The sequence below is a fragment of the Hemiscyllium ocellatum genome, chromosome 37 (assembly GCF_020745735.1).
Source record: "Hemiscyllium ocellatum isolate sHemOce1 chromosome 37, sHemOce1.pat.X.cur, whole genome shotgun sequence".
Lineage (NCBI taxonomy): Eukaryota > Metazoa > Chordata > Chondrichthyes > Orectolobiformes > Hemiscylliidae > Hemiscyllium > Hemiscyllium ocellatum.
Window position 1 is genome coordinate 6,533,880 of NC_083437.1, and position 25,643 is coordinate 6,559,522.

General features: G+C 40.0%; 1 protein-coding gene across 2 annotated transcripts in view; it reads right to left on the reverse strand.

The window, feature by feature from the left end:
- The window catches only part of usp48 (ubiquitin specific peptidase 48), a 131,320-nt gene that overhangs the window by 47,380 nt on the left and 58,297 nt on the right, over window positions 1-25,643 (reverse strand). For both annotated transcript variants that reach the window (XM_060851941.1, XM_060851942.1), the window contains exons 10-13: window positions 20,319-20,453; window positions 18,373-18,522; window positions 9,436-9,636; window positions 67-181 (exon numbers count right to left, since the gene is read on the reverse strand). In XM_060851941.1, coding sequence (XP_060707924.1) covers window positions 67-181; window positions 9,436-9,636; window positions 18,373-18,522; window positions 20,319-20,453 — 601 coding nt within the window. The remainder of the gene's footprint in view (window positions 1-66; window positions 182-9,435; window positions 9,637-18,372; window positions 18,523-20,318; window positions 20,454-25,643) is intronic.

Consider the following 25,643-nt stretch of genomic DNA (forward strand, 5'->3'; position numbering starts at 1 on the left):
AAATGATTCGAATCAAGTTCTTGCCATTTAAGCTGAATGATGGTTTCAAAACAAACAAAAAAGTACCTTTGCAATGTGGTCCTGGTCAAGTTGGAGATGATTTTGTAATCTTCATTTAACTGATTTTTTAATCTAAGAATCCTGCATTTTTCCACCACACAATCTCTACATAAAGCAGTAGCTAAAAAGAAGAAAATAATATATTTTATTCAGCAATAGTTAAATTTACAACAAATTTACCTTTTTTTTGGTTGTTACAGGACTAAGACTAAGACTGTTACTGATAGTCACATCCAAATTAACTTTAGTGTTTTACATTTATCTCAAAAGATGCTTTCCAGCTGTTTAACAGAGGATTTTCTTGGTAAAGCTAAGGCACACAATACAGAATTATAGCTCAACTGGATGCCCAAAATATTAAAGAATTACAAAACAGGGTACAGTTGTTAAGCAGGCAAAACTCAACAGCAGATAATGAGATAGAACAGGGGCTGAGTAGATTACTGTGGATATGAAACAGGCAGGAAGAACATTAAAGTAGGTTCTGGATTATCATCATACAACATGTTTGCTTCGCCACATTTTCCAACTTCAACCCTTCCCTGCACCCTGCCCATAAAGTTCAGGTATATGCTTAATAAGGCCTTGCAATGAATATTCAGTTGATTAACATAACATGCTTTGGCACTTCACAAGAACTACATACAGCATATACCAGGTTTGATTAACAGGATTCTATATTGTTCAGAAAACTGTTATGATCCAAACAAACAGATCAATAAAAATAATTGGTTGTCAGCTTCCCAAGGATGTGCAAGACAGTACCATACATGTATGCAAGTTTGTTATTTCATAATAGTCAACCGAAATACAATTTTAATCACTACCAAATGGGTTAGTCTTCATTCTATATTCCTTAAACTTTCTTGTATCTAGTAAAATGTGAACAAAACAAAGGGAAAGAAAAACAATGAAGACACCTTAGTAGAAGGCTGAAATTTTGCCCCAAAAAAGTTAGAAAGAGGTTATTGCAAATGGTTCATTGCAACCAAAACAGCCAGTAAAACATTTCATTTTCTTCTTCCAAATGCCGATCACGAAAGAACTTCTGTTGTTTTTCTGAAGACACATTTTGTCCAGATTTTTCACCTTGCACTCATTATGACAATATGAAAGAAATACCAGCATAAGCATCATATGTATACTGTATAAGAGTATGCTTTTTGGTTGGCAAGTGGACCTTGCTAGTTGGAGGCATTGCCACAGGGAATGTACCTGGCAGAACTTCTTTTAGCATTCATTTTGATCATCTGAACAGCATGCAAAAATCTTAAAGGGAAGGGGGCAGAAACAGAGACAACGGCATACAGGCTTAAATCTTTAAAGATAGTTAGACAAGTTGAGAAAGCTGTTGAAAAGACAATTCTTGGCTGCTTAAGATGGAAGCATGAATACAAAGCAAGGAAATTATGCTAAACATGATAAAATAATTTTACAGGGTCTGCTACAGCATCAAGGTCATTTGTGGACACTACACTTTAGAAAGAGTGCAAAAGTAATTAGCTAAAATTTCACCAGACATGGAGAACTTTAAGGTTGAGAATGCTGTTGAGGGTGGGGGTGGATTTCACAGAGGATATTCAAAACTATGAATGATTTTAATTGGATAAATTAGGAGAAATGGTTTCCAGTGGCAGGAAGGTTCTTAACTCAAGGAGACAGATTTAAAGTGATTGCCAAAAGGACTAGATGCAACAGGAGAGAAAAAAAATAAACATCTGGAATGCACTATCTGAAAGTGAAGCAAATGAAAGTTCAATAGCTACTTTTCAGAGGTCATTGGATAAATATTTGAACAAAATAAATTTTCAGGGCTATGGGAAAAGACACATGTACAACTCTTGGATAGTTCCTCTTGGTTTTATTATAGATTTCAAGCTTGTGGTTTCTTTACTAAACAGCTTCAAGATCTACTTTGCTTAATGTTTTACAATGCTGCCTTTCCAAACGTAGACATTCCTTACGCATTAAGATCATTACAACAGTAACTAATAGATTTCCAATGGTGCAGAAACCAAAATATAATGCATAATTTACAGACATTTGGGAACATATACATTATATCTACCTAATTAACAGACATAGTCCCTTAATATTACTCAGGGGGATAAGAACTGAAGACAACTTATGCTTCATTTAAAAGGCCATACTGTTATTTCATTCTTGTTCATAGTACAGACCCTTTGGCCCTCAATGTTGTGCTGATCTTTTATACTATTAAGATCAAAATAACCTATATACTCTTCATTGTACTAACTTTATGTGCCTATCCAAGAGTCGCTTCAATGTCCCTAAAGTATCTGACTCTACGACAATTGCTGGCAGTACATTCCATGCACCAATCATTCCGAGTAGAGAACCTACACCAGCATCTCCTCTAAACCATCCACCAATCACCTTAAAGTTATGCCCCCTCGTGATAGCCATGGGAAACCTTCTCTGGCTATCCACTCTATCTATGCTTCTCATCATCTTGTACACCTACATCAAGTCACCTCTCATCCTTCCTTGTTCCAATGAGAAAAGCCCTAACTCCCTCAACTTTTCTTCATAAGACATGCCTTACAGTCCAGGCAGCATCCTGATAAATCTTCTCTGTACCCTCTAAAACTTCCATATCTTTCCTATAATGAGGTGACCAGAACTGAAGGCGTTTAATTAGGTTCCCCATGGTAGGCTCATTTCGACATTAAAGGAGGCATGGGATACGGGGAAACCTGTCTGTCTGGATACAGAATTGGCTCGTCCATAGAAGACAGAGGGTGGTGGTAAATGGAAAGTATTCAGCCTGGAACTCTGTGACCAGTGGTGTTCTGCAGGGATCGGTTCTAGTACCTCTGCTCTTTGTGACTTTTATAAATGACTTGGAATGAGGACACCAAGGTCGGTGGAGTTGTAGATAGTGTGGAGGGCCATTGTAGATTACAACGGGACGTTGACAGAATGCAAAACTGAGCTGATAAGTGGCAGATGGCGTTCAACCTGGAAAAGTGTGAAGTGATTCATTTTGGAAGGTCGAATTTGAACACAAAATGCAGGTTAAAGGCAGGATTCTTGGCAGTGTGGAGGAACAGAGGGATCTTGTGGTCCACGACCACAGATCCCTCAAAGCTGCCACCCAAGTTGATTGGGTTATTAAGGCGGCGTATGGTGTGCTGGTTTTCATTAGCAGGAGGATTAAGTTTAACAGCTGAGAGGTTATGCTGCAGCTCTATACCGCCCTGGCTAGATCACACTAAAGCCCAATGTCCTCCTTTTTTGATGTTTGCAAATAGGGAAACAAAACGTTGAAACCAATGCAGTGAAGATGAACTCTGATGCTGCAGAGAACCAGAAATATTCACAGATAAAAAAAGTGGTTGGGAACCTTTTGCAACTCAGAAGTCAAAATAAATGATGAAACAATCAACAATCCCATAGTTGATGTCACTTTGATTCACAATTTCCCACGTAACCTGGAGATGGGCACAGATTCCTGATTAGGGTTATGACACAGAATACTCAACAAACTGAACTTGCAAGACTTCAAGCTTAAAACTACAACACAATTGCCCAAACAAAATGAGGAAAGGGAGATCAGGACAGAGCGAATATTAGACAGACGGATTAAAACTATTTCTTTAGCATGAAAATGACAACAATGGTTTTGAAGAGAAAATAGTTCAGAAGTTCTATTGAACATTAGCTAGCAAGGACAACTGGAAAAGATGTTGGTGGTCAGAAAATAAATGGGTAGAGCATCAACATAGATCATAATGAATGTGAGCTTCAGATTGAAGGGCAAACAATTTGGGTGGGACTCCAAAAAAATGGATGAGGATCTGGACAAGAGACACCAAGCAAAAGGCAGGATGCAGTTGCTCACATTGAGAGTTCAGAATGGATGTGGTGAGAGAAAATGTTTTATGGCAGTCATTTGTACAGAAAAGAAGGCTCACTTTGTTTAATCTATGGGCGGCATGGTGGCACAGTGGTTAGCACTGCTGCCTCACAGCGCCAGAGACCTGGGTTCAATTCCCGCATCAGGTAATTCTGTGTGGAGTTTACACATTCTTCCAGTGTCTGCGTGGGCACCCTCCGGGTGCTCCGGTTTCCTCCCACAATCCAAAAAATGTGTAGATAGGTGAATTGGCCATGCTAAATTGCCCGTATTGTTAGGTGAAGGGGTAAATATAGGGGAGTGGGTCTGGGTGGGTTGCGCTTCGGCAGGTCGGTGTGGACTTGTTGGGCTGAAGTGACCGTTTCCACACTAAGTAATCTAATCTAATCATGATTAATCATAGTGGCATCTGATTCTGTTTGTCAAAGTGGATCTTTGCAATGGCACAAACTCCCACTCACAGTCAAGACAAATTAAAACAAAATGGAAAATATTTTATGTCATTTATTAGTAAATTACACTATATTTTATCAGCCTAGGTCAACACTGAGCAACTCAAAGACCAATATCACAGGTCTGATGCAGAGCAATGCTCACTCAACATGACATCAAACTCTTAATACTGTTACTACTGCCACATGATTTATCCATTCCCTACAGTCATCTTTGTGAATTGCTAAATTTATACTATTAGCTGATGTCCCCCAGGTTAAATAAACAATATTTAAGAAAGTTTGAATGTGGGGTCAAGACACTGGACAAGATAGATTTTCAAATATATATTCAAAGTGACAACATGAAAAGCACTGTATGTTCTTCGTTGTCACACTGAATTTCACATATACTCTGCACCACCTCCGACCCAATGAAAGATACCAAGTTTCCCAGCTGTAGCATGTCCTTCAGACAATAATTTTACTATCAAGTTTCATAACATGCTGGCTACTCGATTTTAAAACAATATCTCTCTCAGATGTTGAGAGCTGGCTGCTGACCCACAGATAAATACTCTGCACAGATTAAAGTTGACTCAAATGCTAACACCATGCTAACGTTTTTTAAAGAAAATTTTAACCAGTCTGAAAACATTGTCTCAATTACTTCCGACCTCTTCCTGACACCAAATTAAAAAGGTTCTCTTCTCTCCTGTCCCCTTTTTCAGACGGATGTGCATGAAAGGAAAATGTTCCTCAAACTGACTGATTTGAATTCACCTAAGGTAAGATCAGGTTGTCAAGATGAATTCCATTTCAATTGGGAGCAGCTGAATCTTTTCCATGACATTTATTCAGCAAAGAAAGCAAAAGTGGAACTGGAGGTTGCCAAATTGTAGATGGTAGTACCTTGGCCTAAAACTCAAGAAAGGTGCAGGTATTAGCAAATAATAACTTTCCATATTAGTTCTGAGAATAGAATACAAGTACATATCAAATTTTTTTCTTGACATGATTCTACTGTTCAAGTGTTAGCACCTAGTGAAGGTGTGAGTGAGGTTTCTGTTAGGACTGAAGGGGTGGAATGGGGTGACAATAATGAGTTTTGAAAGAAAAACAACGATTGGAAACAATGAACTATTGATAGTGTCAACATGGGAGCAGATCAACTAAATTCACCAAAGCTGGCAGATCTCACCTAAAGGGCTGCCATTCCTTGAATCAGTTCATAGTAGCCAGCTTGCAGAGCTTGGAAAACACACCAAAATGTCTGTAAATTATGGGTCAAGAAATAAGGAGCACAGGAAAAGAGCTATCTATATTTACGATTATCTTTGGGCACATTAATTCAACAGATGTAACAATTGTGTAAAATGGTTGCAGATTAGTACTTCTACTGAACTTGCAGTGGAAATTCAGAGATCGGCTTCTCTGTTTTCAGTGAGTGTGCAAAAAGATCTGGAAAAGGGTGCCACACACCACTTCCATTTGTTATTTCTGAAGGTAAACAAAGTTTGATATGGATTTACAAAATGATCAGGCACTGCACTGTACCTCATGGCCACTTTTCATAATTTGTTTAAGTTCATGTCTGGTAGGTTTAAATACTGTAAGGATCCTCCCTGCTGCAATCCCGCATTTAAATTTTAACTCATGCGAGAAGCTTGCAGCTGCAGTGAGGCAGGATCCAGACTGAGACACACAGGGTAATGATAAGCTACATTTACTATTACACCTTTCAAGGAGTGCTCATCAAAGCCCAGCCCTAAGCAATACAGAATCATTACAAACTCAGTGGGGGGGGGGGGCAACGCTTAAAAAAATAGTTTTGAAAATGCAGCAGGGGTAATACAGCATTTTTGTGCACCATATAAAGTTTTTTCAAACAGAAAAGAAAGTAATGCAAAAGGTGGTAAAAACAAATTGGAAACACATCTTTGGAAAAACTAAAGAAAGGAAATTTGCATACAATTTTAAACAGGAACAGACTAAACTAGCCCACAGCATTTATGTTCCACGTGAACCTCCACTCATCCAACGTCAGCTAACCTATTTTCTCCTTCACATATATATGACTTCCCCAGAAATAAATCTCTACTAGTTGCTTCAACTACGTGCTGTGATAGGGGACTCCACATTCCAATAATTCTATGGAAACTGAAACCTCTCCTGTACTTCCTATTAGATTTATTAGTGACTATTTTCATTTTTATGACTAATTCTGTTCTCCCCAAGTGGAAACAGCTTTCCTATATCCCACCCATCAAACCTTTACGTAACGTTGTGACAACTATCACTTCACCAACAAGTACTCTCTTCTCCAGAGAAGCAGCTTCGTGATAAATATGTACCTGTCAAGGATGGAGAAAGGGATCGAGCAAGGGAGCCGTGGTTTAATAAAGCCGGGTGCTGGCAGGTGGGACTAGATTGGGTTGGGATATCTGGACGGGTTGGATCGAAGGATCTGTTTCCATGCTGTACATCTCTATGACTCTAAGTTGAATCTCTTGTCAAGAGGAAGGCGGCTGCTTATGTTAGGATGAGGTGTGAAGGCTCAGTAAGAGCACCTGAGAGTTACATGTTACCTAGGAAGGTCCTAAACAGAGCGCTAAGGAGAGCCAGGAGGGGACATGAGAAGTCTTTGGCAGGTAGAATCAAGGAAAAACCTAAAGCTTTCTATAGATATGTCAGGAATAAAAGAATGACTAGAGTAAAATTAAGGTCAGGGTTAGGTCAAACAGCATCCGAGGAGCAGGAAAATTGACATTTCGGGCAAAAGCCCTTCATCAGGAATGAAGGGCTTTTCCAGCACCACTCTAATCTAGACTCTGGTTTCCAGTAGTGCTCACTTTTGACTCAAATGAAGGTCAGTCAAGGGCAGTAGTGGGAAATTGTGTGTGGAGTCCGAGGGGATAGGAGAGGCACTAAATGAATATTTTTCGTATGCAAAAAGACAATGTTGTTGAGGAGAATACCGAGATTCAGGCTATCAGACTAGACAGAATTGAGGTTCATAAGGAGATGGTGCTGACAATTCTGGCATGTGAGAAAATTAATACGTACCCTGAGGCAGATGGGATTTATCTGGGAAGCTAGAGAGGAGATTGCAGAACCTTTGGCTTGGATCTTTATGTCATCATTGCCTACAGGAATAGTGCCAGAAAACTAGAGGATAGCAAATGTTGCCCCCTTGTTCAAGAAGGGGAGCAGGGATAACCCTGGTAATTATAGACCAGTGAGCCTTACTTTGGTTGTGGGTAAGCATTGGAAAGGACTAAAAGAGATAGGATTATAAGATATAGGATTTATAATCATCTAGAAAGGAATAACTTGATTAGGGATAGTCACCACAGTTTTGTGAAGGGTAGGTCGTGCCTCACAAACCTTATGGAGTTCTTTGAAAAGTGACCAAACAGATGGATGAAGGTAAAGTGTTTGTTAAGGTTCGCCATAGCAGGCTATTGCAGAAAATAGAGAGGCATGGCATTGAGGATGATTTAGCGGTTTGGATCAGAAATTGGCTAGCTGAAAGAAGACAGAGGGTAGTGGTTCATGGGAAATGTTCATGCTGGAGTTCAGTTACTAGTGGCATACCGCATGGATCTGTTTGGGAGCCGCTGCTGTTTGTCATTTATGACTCTATGAGGACATAGAAGGATGGGTTAGTAAATTGGCAGATGACACTAAGGTTGGTGGAGTTGTGGACAGTGCTGAAGGATGTTGCAGGTTACAGAGGGGTATAGATAAGCTGCAGGGCTGGGCAGAGAGGTTGCAAATGGAGTTTAACGTGGAAAATTGAGAGATGATTCATATTGGAAAGAGTAACAGGAATACAGAGCACTGGGCTAATGGCAAGACTTTTGGTATGGTGGATGAGCAGAGAGATCTCAGTGTCCATGTACATTAATCCTTGAAAGTTGCCACCCAGGTTGATAGGGTTGTGAAGAAGGCATACGTTCTGTTAACTTTTACTGGTAGAGGGTTCGAGTTTCGCAGCCATGCGATCATACTGCAACTCTACAAAACTCTGGTGCAGCTGCACTTATAATACTGCTTACAGTTCTGGTCACGGCTTTATACAAAGGACATGGAAGCGTTGGAAAGGATGCAGAAGAGATTTACCAGGTTATTACCTGGTATGGAGGGAAGGTCTTATGAGGAAAGGCTATGGGGACTTGAGGCTGTTTTCATTAGAGAAGAAGGTTGAGAGATGACTCAATAGAGACATACAAGATGATCAGAGGGTTAGATAGGGTGGACAATGAGATCTTTCTCCTTGGATGGTGATGGCTAGCATGAGGGGACATAACTTTAAACTGAGGGATAATAGATATAGGACAGTTGTCAGAGATAGTTTCTTTACTCAGAACAATAACTGCGTGGAACACCCTGCCTGCAAAAGTAGTAGACGTGCCAACTTTGAGGGCATTTAAATGGTCATTAGATAAACATATGGATCACAATGGAATAGTGTAGGTTAGATGGGTTGCAGACTGGTTTCACAGGTTGGCACAACATCAGAGTGCTGAAGGGTCTATACTGCGCTGTAATGTTCTATGTTTCTTGATAGACACAATCTCAGTTCAAAATGGTACTTTCTGTTGTATTTTTTCAGTTCTGCAATATCCTTTTTAATAGTCTGGAGACCTGAATTCCATATAGTACACATTGTGATCTATTTGCGATTCTTCCCACATTTTAGAAAATTTCTGTTTTTCAATTCTGATCCTATAGCAGTGATTCCCAGTGTTTTGTCTGCTTTATTCCAAACTGACCTTATTATCCTCGGTAACTATTGAGCGCTTTTTATTATCTGCAATCAGTTTCCTTTGTGCCGCTGTGTAAGAGGCTTTTTTATTATTAAAATGTATCACCTTACAGTATCAACATGGAAACTCATTTGCCAAGTACACACACATACTGACAGATTGCAGTAAATTCAAACCAACCAACCAATTTAACAAAGCTTTATAAATTTAACTTCAGTTAATTAAAGGGCTTTTGGCCACAGTCAACTCTGCAGACCTTTTACTCAAAACGTTATAAAACTGGTTTACTTACCATCCAACCTGGGACCACCTCCATATCTAGCATAGAAAATATCAGCTGCTTTCTGAGAAATCCTTTTGACATCACAGATTTTATCCGGAATAAGTCTGTTATGTGCACACAGGTGGCAAGAATTATCAATTGGTTTTGTTACTGCCGAGTCATCCAGCCACTTCCGTAACCAATCCACTGGTAGAAACTCATAGTGCTCATCTAAAACAATAAAAATTCAAGAAATTTTACACTAGCAAACATTTAACTAGCAACCGTAATGGGACATATGAAATAAAAAAGTTTTCAGATAATCTTCAGCAGGTATACAAGCAGTGTTCATTTGCGCAGGAAACAATAAGTGCAGGTAGCTGTGTACATGCAGTGACCACATTTACTGTCATAATTCACACTGCAAACTCAAACTTGATAAATGGTCATTTGGGAGACACCTCAATGGACCGGTCACACTTGGAACTTTATATCGCATGTCATGCTTGCGGAAGACATGGTTAAGACTTTTTTAAAAAAGTTTACACTATTACTGGTAGTATGCTTTGGGGAAGGGGGATGGTGGCAAAGAGACATAATAACTGATTGCAACATGGTTTACGGAGACATATACTGAGATGGAAAACATTTCATTAAGTTTGCCCCCTTCCATTCCAGCATGATGCAATAGTAATGGATTGTTGACTATCAACCTCCAGTATTTGAGACACAGGAGATGATAAGAACTCAGTTGATACAAAGCAATGGGAATTATAGATGCAAAGTGACCGAGGCCTTCCAAACGTACTACACTTCCCACATTGCCTTTCAAATTATTACAGGAAAGAAATCCTGCCCAAATCTTGTGAGGTGCGGCAATATAAAATAGGAAAATTAGACTATTTGATCTCAAGTGGTCACAGCTTGTCTGCTCATGTTTCAAATTCCATATTCCTGTCTAACCCTGATAACCCTGGATTCCCTGCCTAACCTCTCCACCTTAAATATATTTAATGACCCTGCCTCCTCCACCTTTTGGGAAAAAAAATTCTCATCTTTGTCTTGGAAGGGCACCTAGTTTTAAACCTAGTTATCCTCTGGTTCGGGACTGACCTACAAGAGGAAACATCTTTTCTATGTTCACCTTGTCAAGATCACTTAGGATCTTAAACACTTCAATTCCGCACATTTCTAAACTCCAGTACATTCAATCTTTTCTCAAAAAAGGAATTCACTCATTTCAGCTAACAATGGAATACACCTCTTCTGGACTGGCTCCAGTGTGTTTACTTCCAATAAATATACCAAAACTGTGCAGCATATTGAGTTGTGGTCTCACCAATGCTCCGCAAAACTGAAGCATAACATCCTTAAATTGAAGTCAATCTTTTTCTTAATTCACAAACAGGACATGGGCGTCACTGGCTAGCCAATTTTTATTGCCCATCCCTAGCTGCCAGTTAGAAGGTGATGGTGAGCTGCCTTCTTGAACCGATGCTGTCTATATTTGGTAGGTAGACTCTCAATTCCACTGGGGAGGAAATTCCAGGCTTTGCACGATGACAGTGGAAGAATGGCAATATATTTCCAAGTCAAAATGGTGAACGACTTGGAGGGAGCTTGTAGGCGGTGGTGTTCTGTATCTGCTGCCCTTGTCCTTGTGGATGGAAGTGGTGGTTGAGAGTTTGGAAGGTGCTATATAAGAATTTTTGGTGAATTTCTGCAGTACATTTTGCTGATGGCACATACTATTTCTACTGAGTGCCGATGATAAAAAAGTGGATACTTGTGGATCTCGTGCTAATCAAGCTTGTCCTTGATGGTGCCAAGTTTCTTCAGTATCGTTGGAGCTGCATCCATCCATGCAAATGGGGAGTATTTCCTCACACTCCTGATGATGGTACTTGATGGGCAGGATTTAGGGACTCAGGAGGGGAGTCTCTCATTTCAGCATTCCTAGCCTAAGACATGCCATTGTAGCCACTGTGCTTATGTAGTGAGTCCAGTTACATTTCTGGTCAATGGTAACCCCCAGGATATTGATTGTGGGGAACTCACTGATGATAACACTGAATGACAAATGGCAGTGGTTAGATTGTCTCCTATTGGAAATGATCATTGTCTGGCACAAATGTTGCTTGCCCAAACCTGTTGTTAGCCCAAAGCTGGTTGTTGTCCAGATCTTGTCGTATTTGAATATAGGCTGCTTCAATATTTGAGTCGTCGTGCATGATGCTGATGGAGAGAAAGTCTTGATGAATTAGCTAAAGATGGTTGGGTCGAGGACATTCCCCTGAGGAACTTGTGAAGAGACCTCCTGGAGCAGAGATGACAGACCTCCTGGAGCGGAGATGACAGACCTCCTGGAGCAGAGATGACAGACCTCCTGGAGCAGAGATGACAGACCTCCTGGAGCAGAGATGACAGACCTCCAATAACCACCTCTAATTCTTTGTGCCAGATATGACTCCAAATCAGTAGAAACAGTTTTCCCATTAATTCCCATTGATTCCAGGTTTGCGAGCATTCCTTGATACTACACAGTCGAATGCAGCCTTGATGTCAAGGCTGTCGTTCTCACCTCACCTCTGGAATTTAGCTCTTTTGTCCATTTTCAACCAAGGCTGTAATGAGGTTACGTGCTGATTGGCCTGGCAGAACCCAAACTTGGCATCACTGGGCTAGTTAAGATGATCAATTATCTTCTCCACTCTGCCAGTGAAAGTGCCCCAGTTTCACCTTGATACCTCACACTCACTATCTCCACTACTGAACCTACCATTTCCTGCAACATCTTCCCCACTCATTCTCATCCTCGCTAACATCTGACTCTGACTAACTCAAGTCTCTTTTGCACAGCCTATTCATCCCCTCAGGGCATCTGCACATGTGCACCAAAAGTAACAGCTTGCCACCCACTTTCTCTCCCTCACCCACTATGTGTAGAGTTTCCTGACTCAGACCACTCTGATCAGCTGACTGACCATGTCCAAGCACCTGTACAGGTTGTTTTGCTATAATGCGCATTTCGTTAATGTGAATTTGAGATTGACAAATTGGGGACACTGTTTCAAAAGCGCCAACTTTAAAGCGTGTATTGGTTATAACGTGATTCCCATCCCATTAGTTTAAATGGTACTGCTGTTATACAATTTTCTTATACCATGGGATTGCATGAACACGAATCAACCTCGTTATAACAGAACTGACTGCACTGGTGATTCTTTTGTAGTTGGTTACCATAGTCATTAGTCACAGACAGAGTCTGCTGGTATTCTTTAACATCTAAACAGATTTTTTTAAACAACAAAGAAAAAAAAGCTCTTAATATAAAACAACAAAGTCAAGTTTCAAACTACTCCTCAACACTATCCTTTTACTGTTAGTCAATTCCAGTGAAATTTCACTCGTCTCAACACTAAGCTTTTAAATTAACAGCTTCTTGTCCTAAGGCTGTAGAGACATTTTCACAATACTTTTCCAAGTCCACTAGCACAAATATTTCACAATACTCTTCAAGAAGCTCTTCACAAGCCGACTGGTCACGTGACGCCGACTGGAGACCAGTCCACCACACACCACGACACCTCGTGCCTGGGATGAGAATCATGTAACAGCGGATGGGAGCTTGCTTCATATTTTAAAAAAAGGTCAGCAATTCACAAATCATGTTTAATAAATCACATTGTAGGGGAACTACCTGTCCTGTGTACTGTTCTGGTCGCTCTGTTACAGAAAGAATATTGTTAAACTGGAGACGGTTCAGAAAAGATTGACCTGGATGCTGCTAGAACTGGAATGCTTGAGTTATAAGGAGATGCTGTATAGGCTAGGACTTTTTTCACTGGAGTGTGGGAGGTTGAGGGGTGACCTTATAGGATGTTTATAAAATCATAGATAAGGTGAATAGCAAGAGTCTTTTCCCTGGGATGGGAGAGTTCAAAACTAGGGGGCACATTTTTAAGGCGAGAGGAGAATGATTAAAAAAAAAAGAGTCTTGCAACATCTTTTTAAAAACACAGAGGGTGGCTTGTATATGGAATGAACTGCCAGAGGAAATGGTAGATGCAGGAACAGTTACAACATGTAAAAATCATTTGGATGGTACTTGAATAGAAAGAGTTCAGACGGATAGGGGCCAAATGCATTCAAATGGAACTAGTTTAGTTTGAGAAACTTGGTCAGCATGGAAGAGTTAGACTGAAGAGTCTGTTTCTGTGCTGTGTGGCTCCATGACTAAAATAACTCTACCAACGGACATTGATAGGCTAGATAACAGGTCAAAGTATGGCAAATAGAATTTAATGTGTCAAGTCTGAAAATGCCTGATCTCGGAAGCTAAGCAGACTCAGGCCTGGTTAGTAATTGGATGGGACACCGCCTGGGAATACCAGGTGCAGTAGGCTTTTTTTTAAATGGGGTGGCACGGTGGCTCAGTGGTTAGCACTGCTGCCTCTCAGCACCAGGGTCCCAGGTTCGATTCCAACCTTGGGCGGCTGTCGTGTGGAGTTTGCACATTCTCCCAGTGTCTGCATGGGTTTCCTCCCACAGTCCAAAAATGTGCAGGTTAGGTGAATTGGCCAGGCTAAATTGCCCGTAGTATTAGGTGAATGGGTCTGGGTGGGTTGCTCTTCAGAGGATCGGTGTGGGCTTGTTGGGCTGAAGGGCCTATTTTCACACTGTAGGGAATTTAATCTAATGTAATAAAAGCATGAAGTTAGGTATTTTAGTTAGAAAAATGAAAAGACAAGTTATTATTTATATGGAGAGAAACTTCACAATCTGGGTGCCCTCATTCATAAGTTGCAGAAAGCCTGTGTGCAGGTGTGGCATGTAATAGAGAGGACAAACAGAATCTCTAAATTTATTGCTAACCTGATAGACTATAAAAGCAGGGACATATTGTTGCAATGAGACAAAGCATTGGTGAGACCACTGCTGGAATCCAGTTTCAGTCCCTTTTCTAGAGAAAGGATGTACCTGCATGCAACGCAGTTTGGAGAAGGTTCACTTAATTCCAGAGATGAAAAGCTTGTCTTAGAAGGTGAGATTGAGTGGTTTTGCCAGAGTTTAGAAGGACGAAAGGAGATTTACTTGCAATATCTAAGGTGGCAGAGAGGACTGATATTGAAGGATCAGAACAAATACTTTCGCTTGTGAAGCAACCTAGTAAGTTAGGCTATAATTTAGGCTAATGGGTGGCAGATTTAAAATAGATGACGACTTACTTCTCTGAAAGGGTACTGAATTTGTAGAATTCTCTATTCGAGCATGCCGGACACTGGGACACTGGCTACATTTGAGGAGAGACACAGATTTTTAATTAGATGTGGATTAAGAATTATGACGAGATGACAGGAAGAGAGAATTGAGGCCAAGATTAGATCGGCCGTGATTGGAGAAAATAGTGGAGCAGGCACGAGGGGTGAAATTGCCCAGTCCTAGTTCTTAAGTTTTTAACAGGATAGCAAACTTAACATAGTTTGTTGCTTACCTTTATGAAGCAGAGGAATCTAATGAGGTGAATTTTCAATACACCAAAGGGTATTTGGAGAAAGTGGGAATATAGCATTGGAATGGAGGATAAGCTATTAGCCTACTTAATGGCAGAGGATGCTCAAAGGGCTGGATTTGCCTACACCGGTCAAGTTTATGTTTCTTACTAACCATTTTCTGGAAATCCAAGTGCAGTAATTCTACACATTCCTCTAAATGGAAAGTGCATGTTATGCCTTCAAATAACTCCATTAATTGGTTGAACATTATTTCCCCTTGGCCGATTCGGTTGGTGAACTTTCCAGATTCCCTTCAATCTTTCCAAGTACATAGCTATATTCTCTTGAATCAATTCTAGCACCTTTCTCACAACAGAAATCAGGATAACTGGCCTACTGTATTCTGTTCTGTGCCACCTTTCCTGAATGGAGGTGATTTGCTCCTTTTCAGTCTGATGGAACAAAGGAACTTTAGAAAATTAACACCACATCTACTACCTCATTCACAATCTCTCGAGACCCATCGATCAGATCGGCCATTTCTCTGTTATCTACCATCAACTCCACATTCTCGCTCTCTGGAGGGCCAACACACACTTATTAACCTTCTCCTTTCTTTAAAAACATACCTATACAAACTCTTGCTATCTGTTTTTATTTTCCTAGCTAGCTTGCTTTCAGTCCAATTTCTTGATTAACCTTTTAGTCACTTGCTGCCATCCCTTATGTCTTGACCAATATTATGGCCAACACTCATCTTTGCCCGATTTCATGATTTTCCTTAAGTTTGAGGCTTTCATTAACTTTAGTTAACCAAAGATGGTAAGTATTCTCTTAAGAACTTCGCATAGTCAGAGTACATTTATTCCAAGTACTCTGTTAAAACAAAATCCCCTAAAAACTGTGCATCTATGGTCTGACTTTAGTTTAGTCCCTTTTTTCCTAAAAGCCGTTCCTTGGCTCAAGGAGACTCCATCCTTGATTTTTTTTCAGAGGGGCAATAAACTGGGCCGGGGTCCGATCAGTCTGGTTTGGTACAGAGATGAAAAGGATTTTGAGAGGCCTTTTGTTTATATGTAAACAGATGAGATTTCAGGCCAAAGTGGTCATGCTTTAGAAGTGTAAAGAGAGGGGACTGATCAGCTCTTTAGCTGGGCTGAGCTGGATTTAGTTCAGTCTGGAACTGGGAAGTTCCACAGGGAGCTGTGTGGAAACTTTCTTTCTCTTTTCTGCCCTTCAACTTCAACCTATAAGCATGTTCCATTTATACTGGGTTTTAAAGGGAGTTGGCTTATTGGGACTGTTGTGTATATCTGGAACAGCATAATTAAGTCTAGTTGGATAGATTGAGCTCTGTGTTTCATTGTGTAATTTTGTGACTAAATTTTTGTTCATTTTAAAATTTAGTAGTCAACCGAGCTAGCTTACTCTGGGTAATTGTCACAGTATGCTTACCGAAACAAATTGCAAAATTATGGTCTGGGGCTGCCTGCTTAAGAACGCTTTGAGTGGTCTGGCCTAGTCCATAACAGTATGCCAGTTCACTTTAGTGAGCTCAGCTTTCATGTCCATATAATTGCCCTCATTTAGATTTAAAATACTAGGCGTAGACCCAACCTTTTCCCTGCTATTCCTGGTCTTCCTCCAAGCCAAATCCACAACAGGACCTCCAAACTGTTCTACAAATGCCATCCTTAATTTACAGCGCTAACCCTCCTCTAACATTTTTCTAATTTTCTTAAATGTTACTCACCCCTCAATATTTTGTCTTCCTGAAGCCACATCTCCATAATGGCTTTCAAATTGTATATATTTACTTAAATGTTGCTATCACTTCATTTACTTTGATTGGAACGCTATGCAAGTATAGAATCTTTAGTTTTGTCTTCTTTCTATCTTCTTAACATCTTCTCCAGTGTTGGTACAGTGCTATTCCACCCCCCTTCCCCCAACAACCCTAATTTCCCATACCTGTGCCGCCCAAATGTTTTCACTCAGAACAGTTCAAAACTCAGGGTCATTAACATACATTCACCATTGACCAGGACATGGCAGCACCAATGCAGCTTTGAGAATTGCAAATCTTAGTAAGAAATAAGTGAAGCTAAATTATTTCTGTTTCTCTTTGAAACAAGATTCGGCTTTGATTTTGGTGTATGAATAATGGGAATGCCAACAGCATTCAATGTTATTACAGGGCAAACAGATAGCTTGCTAACTCTTAGCAAGACGGTGTGAAATGCAAATGCAGAAGCTGTCAATGATAATCTACTCCTCTAGAGACTACGCTATTGAAATTTCTACCAAATAAATCTGCACATTTATCACTGTCGTGGAATGAACTTAAGGCAGCAACAATAGTCACACTGAAGACAGATGAAAAAAAAGGTTATGAGACCGTTGAGGTACAAACAATTTTCCTTTTAAATGGCATACCACCTTTTCTCTTGCCCAGAAAAGCTAAGCATGGAATCTCTTTCCCCAAAAGAACATTCAATGCTTCTTTAAGTAAGCATTTCTGTTTTTTCCCTTTGCATCTCCTACAATCGTGTGTATAACCTTTATGTCGCTTTCTACACAATTATTTAAATATAACTTACACTTCCCATTCTTTATTCCCTTGCTTGAAGGCTGTGTCACTATGTGGATTCCTCAATTTGATTGATTATAATTAAAAACAAATATGATGTGAAAAAATCACTTACATTTGAATGGATAAACTTCACCTTTTTATGGCAAGTTTTATGGGTAACAAGAAAGTATTGCAATGCCACGGTCCTGATGTATTTGAAAGCAGAGTCTCTCAGTGATATCCTGGGATAACAGGCTTATGACGAAGCAGGTCATATCAGGCAGCAACAACAAATTTTCTGGGCAGGAGCAGTCACTAGATGCTACAATTTGACTTTCTCTTTAATAACAGTGAGCGGCATTAGAATAACTTTTCCTCCTATCACAAAAACTTCAGGCCTTCATAAATAAAAGGAAGAACACTGACTCTCAATCAATAATTGATATTTTTCTATCTAATTTCACTTTTCTATTCATTCGGCAGCATATATCACTACAATAGTCAATCAAGATTAGGGATTGGACTAATACTGCCCCTACCTAGCAGAGAATAACTGAGCAAGAGAACACTCAATGGCCTCCACTGAAACACAAAGCAAGTCTTCTGCTTGTACGGCATTTTGTTCACAACGAGATATCTGGGCAATGTGGGGGTGCACTAGCTACAATTTTTAATTTAGACTTGGAATGGTTTTCCTTGCCAGAGAATAAAGCCACTTAAAATAATGGTTGATAGGTTTAACCTCTCAGACAGGATCAAGCAACTTTCTACTACTACATACACGCTGTCATCTCTGCTGGACACATTTACTGAGCAAATTGAATAGGTTTCTTCAAAAGAAATTGTTCAGATAGATGTACATATTATATGTGAACTCCACCCTCCAATAAATTTACAGACCTTCTTTAGCTGGTAACATGTTAAAGAGCTCTTGCACCTCCTCATGCTTGGCTTTGCCTTTGTCCACACTCTGCTTCCGCATCTCAGCCATTTCCATGCACCACTCCTCAAATTTTTTGTTATCACGTTCAACCATTTTTTGTAAATGTGCTGCAAACAAAAGTAAATGAAAAGGTCTTCAGAAACCGAAAGTTTACATTTGTAGAGCCATATGTAAATCAAATATCTCCACTGCGTACAATGGGGAAAAAACATTTCAACATTCTGATCAATAATAATTAGAAGCAATCTTTACTCAATTAATTTCATAATAGATATACTGGTGTTTTAATTTTGAAAATCACTGAGGCTGTTAATGCAGGTTTCTTCCAACATGGAGATGTACACTGGTTTATAGTACAAATAGCTTTTCTAAAAACAAAACTTCACTGTACAAATTCAGATTATTTAGCTTAAATGGATTGGGGACAGCCAGTGACCCAAAACAGAGCGGGGAGAGCTGCCAATGGACTGGAGCAAAGTTGGCTCTTGCTTGGGAACTGTTGTAGCTCAGGGGTCAGACCACACGGAAGCCCCTTATAGAAAGATGGCAGTGTTAATAATTTTATGTTTATTTCTTATTTTCCTAATGTATACTTATACTATGTATACCTGTAATGTAGTGTAACATTTCTTCCTTATTTTCTCTATTTTTTGTGCTGTTATGAAGTTGAAGGCATTTACTGTACATTTAAGAGACAGAATACTGTTTTGAACTGAGAACTGTTTCTGATGAAGGGCTTGTGCCCGAAACGTCGAATTTCCTGCTCCTTGGATGCTGCCTGACCTGCTGCGCTTTAACCAGCAACACATTTTCAGCTCTGATCTCCAGCATCTGCAGACCTCACTTTTTACTTGAACTGAGAACTTACAAGCACCTATATATGACTAATTGGCAGTTCCAGAGTGTACTGGAAAATTAAGAAGTTGTAACATTTGGCTATGAAATAGCTACCTGAGTTTCGGTTTCTGTTTTGACAACAATTCATATTTAACCAGGTTAAATTATGCCCCAGGATACTAAAATCCAAGACTGAATCCATTATATTGCCACCAACATTGAACCAATGAGACGATCTGATGTTGGAAGTATAACAATGCTGACATTCTGAAAATTTGAGACAGCGCAACGGTCTTCGAGACAGAAACTTCTTGCAGAGTTAACATCTTACTCTCCAAGAACTTAGAAATATTCTATCAAAAGGTACCTTTTCATATGAAACATATTCGCAGTAAAACAAAAGACGATGACCCAGGGAGATCCTCAGCTGGAAGACGAAAGACACAGAAACACGAGAGCTGCTATGTGGTTTTGAAATTTACGTTGATGCAATTTAATAATATTGTTATAGAATTGGAGGCAGATAATAAGCAGTTAGGAGAAAGTGAAGCTTAGAATTGTGAATTATTGTTTAATGTTAACTTTTAGGGCAAAAAATTGATTTTTTTTAAACTCAAAGTGAACATTAAAACAATAATTCACAATTCTATTGATTTTTTTTCTTAAATAGTGGAATTGGTGATAAGGCGAGGTGAGCTTTTCAGGGTGTTTGGTTTAATTAACAGAGGGGCTCACGTCCGGTGTCGTAACAGTACTTAGGTACCTAAGATGGTACCGTGCGTTGGCAACATTGTACACTTTTCATTGTACTCCTGTTCTTTTGTAACTTGACTACACATGACAATAAACCTAATTCTAATTCTCCTGGGTGAGCCTAACTGCAGGTATGTCATCCTCGTGGCAGTAATGCAGCGTGGCCTAGTCCTGCCTTACTGCTTTCCCTTTAATTCCAAACCACATTTCAACGTTTAGTAATGGGTGATACAAAACCCACCCACATTAAAAGGCATCACATTTCCAGCTGAAAGTACTATGAAATCTAATTTACTGAATTGTGGATGCTTACGTGGTAGTTGAACAGTTATTTCCTTTTCCTTGCCTCCTTCCACTTTACGTCTGTACACCAACATGTAAGCATTCCGCGAACAGTGAACACCTTTAACACATTTGGGTTTTCGTGTCTGTGACTTTGAAGGTTCAGCTAAAAATATGCAAAAAAACAAAACCCATGTCAATACTGATAAAATTGAACTGTCTAACAATTTTAGGTACACCTGGAATAAAACTAATGGTTAGACTACTAAATAGGATGAGTTGATTGCTCTCACTAATTAGCTTGGTGCATGTTTTTTAAAAATAAAAGCAATAATATTTATATGATATTATGAAACATTGTAGCAAGATATTCCAAATGACAAAGTGTAGACATTCAACTTACCAATATGACTTAATTTGAATACAGCAACTCAAGTTAATCTTTCATACATGAGGTGGTCAGGCAAAATACCAGAGTTTACTTATTTTCATATCTGAACTACATTCTGCTGCTCTTCAAAATCATGTGAAAATATCATATTAGATTCGAAGAAAATTGATGACGCCTAGTTCTATCTTGGTATCACTTCAAACCCAACACTTTTCCTTGGGAGTCCCTCAGGATCGAGGATTGCTTTCTTCCACTTTAGTGTTGTGGGCCCTGGAATAACTAAATAATGGACTATTGGAAATGCAAACTATGACAGGTATTGTTGACTGAAGCAGGTGGATGCGATGCTTTGATTTTGACATGTTCCTTCCACTGTTTGCACTTGGCCTCCATCTGGGTCGGTCAGGAACACAAAACAGCTGTCTTCTTCCAAGTTCCTACTTCTTTAAATTGGACAGTCTTCAGCTGGAGATTCCATGGAATCAGTGGGGATATTGGATTTATTAGAAATGCTACAAGGACATCCCGGAAAGGTTTCCTTTGGCCTCCTGGTATTCACCCACCACGAGGGCAGAAAAGAACTTGCTTTGAAGTCTCACATCAAATATGTAGCACCACAATATTGTGCATGTTAGCTTGATAGAAGACATTGATATTGGAAGGCCTATTTTGCTGCTGTATTTGCAGCATTGGGTGGACGCATTACTGCTAATATTTCACAAGGAATTTGAAATGTCTGCCATAACTGTCCATGTTTCCAACACACACATTGGACCAGTTAACACTTCTAATCCTGTAAATCATTAACAAGGTGCCAAGTGGGAGGTCTTTACCATCCAACCTGCTGCTTCTTAGATGGTCAGAGGCTGTGTTGGCACATCGTAGATGATGCTGAATTTTAAGGACAATGTCTCCTCTCATTCAGAGGAAGCTTCCAAGGCATAGGAATGATCCACTTTGTCCAGTGACTTGTTATAAATCCTCCTAAGGGCAATGATATGTTTCAGGAGTTGGCTGGTAGAAGACTATTGTCTTACAGATACTGAGCCTAAGGCCCAACCTTTCATATGTCCCTATGAATGTATCATCAATGGCTTGGAGCTTGGTTTCAGTAGGCACACATGCCAGTTGTCTACTGCAGTTTGATGACAGAGGTTGGGGTGTACTTGGTTCTGAACTGAACATGTCAGCTAAACAGTTTTCTGCATGCCCAGTAGATTAGCTCCACACCAGTGGGAAACCTGACAGATACAGGGTATAGTGTGAATGGAAGGAAAATGGAGAAGAGCATTTGCCTGATAAGTCAACTTGGCCTGATCTCAAGCCTGCACATGCACTAGGCCGAAGATGAAGATTGCATTCTTATGCAATAGGCAGATGGCAGCACAGAATTTCTGTAGGCATCCAACTTGGAGGAGGATGCTTCAAAAGTCAAAAAGGTGTGGGGAGAGGTGGCTGTTGCTTGTTGACAATTTCAAGGAAAATGAAATGGGTATACACTCGTTTCCTAAATACGGTCACAATGACAGCATGAGATCAGCTGGCAGGGTTTCCTCCTATCAGATGTTAAAAATTTTATTCACAGAATGTGTACTTCACTAAATGGGCCATTATTACTTTGCCCATGCCTTGAGAATGCGGTTGTGACCTGCTTTCTTAAACCAGTGCAGTGTATTTGGTATAAATACACTCAATACTGTTAGGAAGGGAGTTCCAAGATATTGCGTCAGCAACACTGAAAGACCAATACTGCATTTCCAAGATAGGAAGTGGCTTGCAGAGGAGTGTGCAGATGATGCTTCCAGGTCCATGTTACCTTCATGGAAAGTGACATGTAAGAAGCCTTAATGAATTTCTGCAGTGAATCTTGTAGATGCACACTTGCTACTGAGCATCAGGAGTGGAGTGACTGAATGCAGTGCCAGTCCTGAATCAGGTCCAGTTTCTTGAAGTTTCGCTGAAGTTGCACTCACCCAGACAAATTGGAAGTACTCCATCGCACTCCTGATTTGTGGAGAGGCACTAAGGAGTCAGGAGGTGATTTACTCACTACAGGATTCATAGATTCTGACATGTTCTTGGAGCCACTATGTTTATATGGGTGGCCCAGTTCCTGGTACTATCACCTGCAAGATGCTAATTATGGGGATTCAGCAAAAGTAGTGCCACTGAATGTCAACTGGCATTGGCCAGAATCTCTCTTGCTAGAGAATACCATTTATTGGCAATTGTAAAGCATGAATTTTATTTATCACTGGTCAGCCCAACTTTGAATATTGCTGCATTTGATAATGGACTACGTTAGTACCTGAGGAGACATGAATGGTACTGAACATTACTAAGGTGTATATTCCCACTCCTGACCTTATGATGGAGGGAAGGTCATTGATGAAGCAGCTGATGGTTGGGCTAAGGTCACTATCCCAACAAACATCCTGCAGTGATGATCTGGAACCAAAATCATGACTTCCAATTATCACAATCATCTTCCTTCATGCCAGATGTGACTTCAACCAAAGAGTTTTCTTCCTGATTATCATGGATTCCAGTTTTGCTAGGGCTTCTTGATACCACACTCAGTCAAATGCAGCCTTTGTCAAGGACTGTCACTCTTACCTCACTGCTGGGATTCAGCTCTTGCCTCCAGGTTCGAACCAAGGTTGCAAAGAAGTCAGGAGCAACCAATCTCATTGAGCTCAGGTTACTGTCAAGCTGCTTGAGAGCACTGTTGATGACTTCTTACATCACTTTACATATGAACAAGAGTAAACTGACAAGCCTGGGCAATTTTCCACACTGTTGGGGAGATACCACTGTAGAGGCCCAGCAAGTTCTATTGCTGGAATATCATCAGGGCCCTTGGCCTTTGTAGTTTCCAATGCCTCCAGCCATTACTTGATATAAGGTAAAGTGAACCAAATTGTCTGAAGACTGGCATTACATTCATCCATTTGGTACTTCTAACTGAAAGCTGCTGCAAGAACTTGTCTTATCTTTGATGTACCAAGCTCCCCCAGCATTCAGGATGGGATACTTGTGTGCCTTGTTGTTGGTTCCCTCACCACCTGTCACCAAGAGTTCATTCTTAAGAGTTCACCTCAGTTCATTCTTAGAAGTCATGTCCTACACCTGCAACTGATTTTAATGTTTGAATGAATGTTTGCATCTGCATCTGCCTCTAGTCTCAATGCATCCACAACACTCCTACGTTGTCTCTATACTGTCCAGGGTTTGGAGGTGAGCAGTATTGTCTGAATTCCATTTCATGTTGCACTGAAACTTCCACCAATTAAAGTAAAGCTGAAGCCATCACCAACAAATCCCAACAAAGTTACTTGCATAACAATTGACTCCATTGCCTTCTGTCTCAAGCTAATCCAGAAACTGTTTCCCCTGGTGTGTCTATGTGACCCGGAGGTAAGTCTGTGATTCCATATTCCTTCCAACACGAAGATAACTACTTTCACCCATTTAAAATTGCTATCCTTACCTCATCCCATCTGCTATTTTCACCACAACCAGATTAACCATTCAAACAATATCCTGGGAAGCAACTATCGTCCAGCCTGCATAAACATTAGTCCATCCAGATTCATTCACCCATCACCCTTCTGCTAGCTGATCTGCACTGAGTAATCACCATCAACACCTCCATCTTAAAATTATCATTGCATTCAAATCTATCCATGGTCTTGTTCCCCCACTCCTCAAACTTTGCCCAAACCCACAACACTCTGCAGCTGGAAAAAGGGGGGAAACTGTAGATGCTGGAGACTGCACTCTTCCAACTCTGTCCCCTTCTCTGCTCCACCATTCCTGGCAGTTACTTCAACTGTTTTGATGCAAGGTCTGGAATTCCCCAGTAAACCTGCATTTTTCTCAGACCTCTTAAGGCATTCTCTAAAGCTTACTTCAAATGGACACATTTTTGTTCACCCATCCTCACGTGGGTAGGTAAATTCTTTGTTTCAGTGTGCTCCTATGAAGCAGTTGGGAGGACAGTTTATTGTACTAGGGGTCCCATATTAATACAAGTTGTCAAATTAGCAATCTTGCTATCTTGCACAACTCTACTGTTTACTGCAAGGGAAAAAGCCGTATCCTGTGAACAGTATTCAGTGTCAATAACTAACACATTATCAATTAACAATGACATTCCAATTATTGCAATGAGCCCAATTCAAAGATTTAACTTGAGCGATTTAAACTATGAAGAAACAAATACAGTGATACTCAGGATAGATGCTGATGCAAACTAGGAGTAAACTGCGATTTAACAGTGATAGTATATCTCACTATAATTGGCTTCAGCACCACTTGGTTAAGGTAAGTAGTTGAGGTTTGTTTCAGATGGCTATCCAGCAGCTTACTTGCAGGCAAAGGGTCATGGATGAATACACAGCAGGGAACAAGTCTGATGTCTTCTTCAATAACTGAATGGGTGTGTGGGATGAAGGATAAGACAACAAAGATAGCTGGGGAAGGGAAGGACACAAAAATAAAGAAAAGACAATTCACACAATATCAATGCATTATCTGGTCAAAGACAATAACTGATCATTTAATTATAAAAGGAGGTAATGAACAGCAGTAAATCTTTAACCAGTTTTATTGATAGAAAAAAAGCCAATTACCAAAATGAGCAGATTTCAACACAGTCACAAAACTTAGAGGATTATGATACAAATTTGTGCAAACAATTCCTTGTATGATTCCACCACAGGGTGCGGCAGGCTTGATACAAAGGGAAATGGAAGTCCAGTCATCCAATTCACAGAAAGACTACAAACAAGTGACTACCCCATTCCCTCTAATTGGAAAGTATGCAAACATGAGACTCCATGAAAGTAACAAGGGACAAAAAACAAAATCAAGACCTTTTCTTTAAAAAAAAATTAACAGACATTACATCAAAGTTACCATCAGTATCATATGTTTACTTCCACTCAAAATTGCAGCACTTCT